We start from the raw sequence: 6,000 nt of genomic DNA, 5'->3' as shown, positions 1-6,000 counted from the left end.
GTTGCCGTTTACCGGGCCGGCGGCGCAACTCCATCACTCGTCACTATTCGACGGTGGTTCGAGTGGCGGTCACCTGCAGCACATGACCCCATCATTCGATCCGACTGGTTTCGGCCAGGACTCCCCTTTGGCCGGTTACGGTGGTGGAGGTGGTGGTGGTGGCCACGGGGGCGGTGGAAGTGGATCTTCGGGTTACGGTTCAGGTGGTTACGATTATGCGCCCCACAACCTGGCTCCAGTCATACACAAGTCGATATACGTGCACGTGGCACCACCTGATGACGATCCGCCACGCAAGCAGCGCGTCATCCTGCCCAACGTGCCACCAAAGAAGAACTATCAGATAGTGTTCATCAAGTCACCCACTGCGCCATCACCTACCGCACCCATCATACCGCCACCACCACCGCAGCCCGCCGACAAGACGCTCATCTACGTGCTGCACCCCAAGCAGGAAGAGGCGCCGCCCATACACATACCGCCGCCGCCAGTCACGCAACCGCTTAAGCCCGAAGTATACTTCATCAAGTACAAGAATCGCGAAGAATCGCACGGCGGAGGAGGCGGCGATTACGGAGCTGGTCACGGGGGTGGTGGGGTGGGTGGCGTTCTGCCGTCGCCGGGTGAAGAGTTTGGCGGCGGCGGTGGCGGTGGAGGTGACTCTTCTGGTTACGTGCACCGGAGGTACGGACGGGGAGACCAGCAGACGTCGACGCCGCCATCCACTGCCGCAGCCTCCACCTCTGACGTCGCCGTCTCCACCACCGCCGAAGCAGCTTCCACCGAACACTACGACGATGGCGATGGTATGGCGCCAGAACAACGGGAACTAGTCGAGGCCGAGGTGACTTCCGCGGCCGCCACCGCCGCGGCCTCTATCTCCACCGCGGCAGACTCAGGCCCAGAGACGTCCGACGAGAACGCCGACGAACTGATGCTCCGGGGCGGCTACAGTACGGAGTACAACGACGCGTCCGTTGACAGCACAAACCTAAGCGAGACCCACGTCCAGCTGTCCACCACCGCACCCAAAGGCAAAAACGGCCATTGATGTATACTATAATATTAAAATGTATTATTTTAGTTTATTCGCATAATCGCTAGGTTATAATAATTGAAAAATAATAATAAAAATATATTATATAAAAATGATATATAATAAGCATTATTATAATCGTGTAGTAATAGTCCACGAAGATAGGTATCGTACTATAATATAATATAATAAGTTTTCTGTATTCGACTTTATGTGTAAAAATATATTTTGAAACAATAATAATATAACATTGTACCTTACTATATATTATTATTATTATTATTATTATTATCATCAATATAGTTCTGACAAGTTTTCCTTTAAGTCATCGTTTTTTGTTCAAACTGCAGCATTACTTCTGCGAATATTATTGAGATCTTACGCTTTAAATATAAGTACCTATATCAAATTGAAAATAGGAATGAACACCGTACAATTAGTTCCCTGCATAACTGCTATTATTATTCCTTGTAATATTTCAACAGGCGGTGCTCAGATCGTGTGTCATAAAAGATTTGTGTATTGTGGCGACAAAGTGTTGAAAACGGATTAAGGAATAATAATCCTTTTACTACCTGCGAAGTTTTTATTGTGCACGTGATACATGATATATTATGCGATTTCCAAGTTAGTTTTAAACGGTTTCTTCACATACACTGTAATATAAATTACCTAATATTATTATACACGATCGTATTATTTTTTCACGATAAATTAGATACTCATATAAAGTATGTACATTTTTATCGATAGATTTCCTGAAATCTTGACTGTTGTTATTGTATAAATGTATTGTCTTCTTAACACATCGATGGTTATGACTGCTATATATAGCATATTAGGTACAGCAAATTCTGTCAATTTAGCGGCACTTCGAATTGGCCAATGCTATGGTAAATGGTAATATAGCAATTAATGCTGTGGCACTCGTAGTATCCTATGACTTAAAAACGCGAATTTGAACGTGTGACTGTCAATGGTTAGGTAAGGCTTAGTAGGAAACGAAAACCGTATATATTTTCGATATATACTTACGGTTTCGATACCGGCAGGATACCCAAAATATAATTATATTTTTATTTGATTTAAAATTTATCGTAATAATTCAAATTTAACTATAACAGGAGAAGCGATGATCGTGTGTAAGTGTTCCTATTTGTTCCTGTACCTCACCTACATGCAAATATTAATTAAAAACGGATTTATTTTATATTTTACAATGTATTATTGTTTAGTACCAGTCATTTTATTATATTTTTAATTTTACAAATAAATCAGTTTTTGCTAAACGTTTCAGACTTTATATTAAATATATTATATTAAATGTGTATTTTTAGATATTGAGATCGATGTATTTAATTTGATCACAGAAAGGTTACAATATGTATGTAACATAGCGAGTACCTACCGATATTAATAAAATTTACCATTTGGTTCAATTTGCAATTTTACAAATCCACCAGTGTTACGCATTATTCGATCTTTGGAAAAGATGAAAAATAAAATAATTCTTTTGTGTTGTAAGTAAATACAATTAAACATTGATTTAATACAAACGGTACTAAATACTGCTGTTCTCTAAATAAAGTTGTCAATAGTAAAATTAAATAAAAATACATTTCCATTGCAATCTATTATTCTGTTCTAGTCTAATGTTTCGTTAAGGCATCTAATAACTTAGTTATGCAAATTAAATATTTAGTTACAAGCTTATTGTAATAAAAATATACATAAATTAAAAAATCGCGGACATTCTCAGGACGTACTCAAGAGTTAAATAAATAATAATTATAAATAATTAATAATATAGTTTTTCCATTCAGACTCTGTGAATAAAAAAAAAACACAGTGACAATAAAATTGTAATTGCATATAATGAGGTCGAACTGATTGAATATTTTTTATACGCAATGTGATTGATTATAGATCATTAAAAATTCGTTATGGATTGGATTTAGAAAAAAAAATTACAAAATTAGGTCGTTCATCAAAAAAGTGCTTAGTTAACTGATTATGAATGTCTTTTTGAGCGTATTTCGAAATAATCCATGGATTAGTTTTAGTATTTTTTTTTTATTCATTTTTTTTTTCACAAATCGATGTTGTATAATAGGTATTATTATAAAATTATTGTTATTATTATTATTATTATTATTTTTTTTTTTTGTAATCGAAGTTATCCAATAATTACAATTGTGTTGGAGAACGATATTGAGCTTTTATCATAAAAATCATAAAAATCATACATATCATTGAGAAATAATAACATATTTAATTTCTGTATTTAAAATAGATTGTATTTTATAGGTTATCTGCAAATATCAATATAATATTATAATGTATCGTATTGATATTACTTATATTACATTAAATTTTAATAATTTTTTGCCATTGTAAAAGCTACGAGTGAAAAATAACGAAAATTATATCAAACGATCTGATGAACGGTAGGTAATTAATAACGGTACGTAAATCGATATTTTATTATTTCAGATTTATACAATGCACTGGGACAATAAATCATCTTCAGTTTTATTCAGGTAAATAATATAAGTATTATTTCTGTATTCTGTTATCGTCGAATGTATATCACATTTTAATTTGTAGTATTATACCTACGTCAATTTTTTCTAAATAAATCATTCTCGGAGGTTACAGATTACACGCAATTTAAAAATCAAAGCAGAAAACTCTTTGTGTAACAAAAAATTATAATATATTATATATTATGCATTAAAGTAATATTACTTTAAATTTAATCTAAAATAGTAAAATGTTTGATAACTTTTACTCGAAATGCTTAGATAAGTACCAAGTGGAAATGGGTAATTTATTTTGCAGACAACCCGCGACCTTGCTTCAAGATTTATCTTTTAACATTTTAAGACTTATAGAATCCTTTAGAAGATTGTAGGAATGTAGGATTACCTACTCGTGTAAAAACTTTGGTTTCATTCCTATTTAAAGATTAGAGGTCTAGTGTGAATATATTGTGATCACTTATGATGTAGATTAGTGAATAAGTTTATAAGTAGATTATTAATACTAGATTATTATTATTATTATGATGGGGCTTTGTATTTTATGTTTTAATTAATAGAAAACTACCTAAACATTGTAACGTTGATAGTGTTAATATAAATTAAATTAAATTAAAGTATATTTTGCTTTTCTAAACAAAACATTAGATATTTTTAATTTTAATTTAATTTTTAAGTAATCTGCCACGGCCAAATATATTTCATTAGTTATGTATCGTGTAAAAGTGATTTTCTAAATATTTAAAATACCAAATAACAGAAAGTTTTTAAACTTAAGTATATTCTATTTTGACCAAACTTATATTTAAAAAAAAAAACTTTTTACCATAAATGAAAATATAATTTTTTATAAAATAAAAATTCTCACCCAAATACTCTTCATTAAGAAACTAAAAAGTTTATTCATTGGTCTGCTCCTGTGTACGCGTTTGTTTTACACAGTTTTTTTTTTTATTTACTCCCAAAATGTATAATATTACATCGATTTGTTAACTTTAATTAGAGTATTTTGTGATTATATAGTTATGATTTATGTTAGACATAATTTTAATATTTCATAATTCATGGTCAATTAAACATTATTACTATAGAGTTAAATTAAATTATAATTGCATTTTTGGTAGTAATTTTTCACTTGTCTCTCAATTTTCTAAAGCACAACAGATAAGCCCTTTACATACATTGTGCTTAATTTAGAAATAATTAAAAAGCATGTAAAGATACAGGAAACGTTGCACCTGTCGACTTAGCATTTAACACTGCTAATAACTTTCCTGTAAAACCTCATAAAATCTTATATGTGTATATCGCATTTAAACTGTCTATTTATTAATGAAATTATAATGACAATACAATAACAACTAAACCACTATAAATTGTAATAATAAAACCCAGCGACTTTTCTTGTATTTATTCAGACCCGAATAAACTGTGTTATTTTTCTTCTCAAATAAAATAGCTCACCTTTATGTATCGAGTAATAATTGTAAAAGTTCAACTAAGTCACTCAAATATTTACAAGCTCTCGTACCTCAGTCTTCGGACTACAGGTCAGTGAAAAAATAAGTAGGTTTCGTAATATATTGTATGGAAACAAAAATAAAAAGTCTTCCTTATATCTATAAGCATGTGTTGTAAGTTTTATCGCTAACAGTCATATACGTTATTGATTGTAATCAAAATCGTAGGTATGTGGCGAAGGACATGATTTCACTCAGTGCCAGAAAGACCGAGCTTTATGTAGTGGCTCACATCCAGCTAATTACAAAGGTTGCCAATCTCTTTCTAATCTTTAAAAAGTCATGTGGTCACAAATTATTATTAATTAACCGTTTGAAATCCTACGTTCAAAATCAAGTACATTCGAATAGTGATGCTCATTTTTCAAACGAGTGTTATTATATTAAAATCAGTATTCTAAAAATAAATAACGATCCAAGATTTTTTCGTAAACCTTATTCCGAGAACAAATTATTACCAAGTCTATAAAATAGTATTCCTTTGAAATTGTTTATTTTTTTTTTTGAAGAATTTATAATGAAAAACTGAGTTGATTCACTTTGCATTTAACCAAATAAAAAATGAGTGATTGTGTTGATACATTTTCATACAAATTGTAGTGCTTCAGCCTTCAAGTTATCCGTTACCTGGTGGTGTTATTAATTGATATTTAAAAACTTGGTTCCGAAAAATCACGTCAGATATTTAATTTAATTTTATACACTTAACTATAAATTCATTCATTATTATTTATTTATTGTAAACAATACCTATCAAATGGGGTTTACGTTTATTTAAATGTACAACACATAAATGATATAAAATCGTTTAAAAGTTCAACGATTAATACATTTAGATCTTTATTAAATAATTTTTTTTTAAGTTAAATATTACGGCTTAACATTAGACAAAAGGTTAGCATCC

At 31.8% G+C, this 6,000-nt stretch overlaps 2 protein-coding genes across 6 annotated transcripts in view; one reads left to right on the top strand and one right to left on the bottom strand.

The window, feature by feature from the left end:
* LOC100161295 (somatostatin receptor type 5) overlaps nt 1-6,000 on the bottom strand; it is a 280,182-nt gene that overhangs the window by 72,514 nt on the left and 201,668 nt on the right. The window lies entirely within an intron of this gene.
* LOC100161545 (SKI family transcriptional corepressor 1-like) lies at nt 7-2,707 on the top strand. Its single transcript, XM_001947071.5, has one exon. The coding sequence runs from the start codon at nt 83-85 to the stop codon at nt 1,049-1,051; it is 969 nt and encodes a 322-aa protein (XP_001947106.2). The 5' UTR covers nt 7-82; the 3' UTR covers nt 1,052-2,707.

This window comes from Acyrthosiphon pisum, chromosome A1 (assembly GCF_005508785.2).
Source record: "Acyrthosiphon pisum isolate AL4f chromosome A1, pea_aphid_22Mar2018_4r6ur, whole genome shotgun sequence".
In the NCBI taxonomy this organism is placed as follows: domain Eukaryota; kingdom Metazoa; phylum Arthropoda; class Insecta; order Hemiptera; family Aphididae; genus Acyrthosiphon; species Acyrthosiphon pisum.
This window is presented reverse-complemented; position numbering and strand designations above follow the sequence as displayed.

Coding starts and splice junctions, on each gene's coding strand:
- LOC100161545 (XM_001947071.5), top strand. CDS start 83: ATGACCCCATCATTCGATCCGACTGGTTTCGGCCAGGACTCCCCTTTG.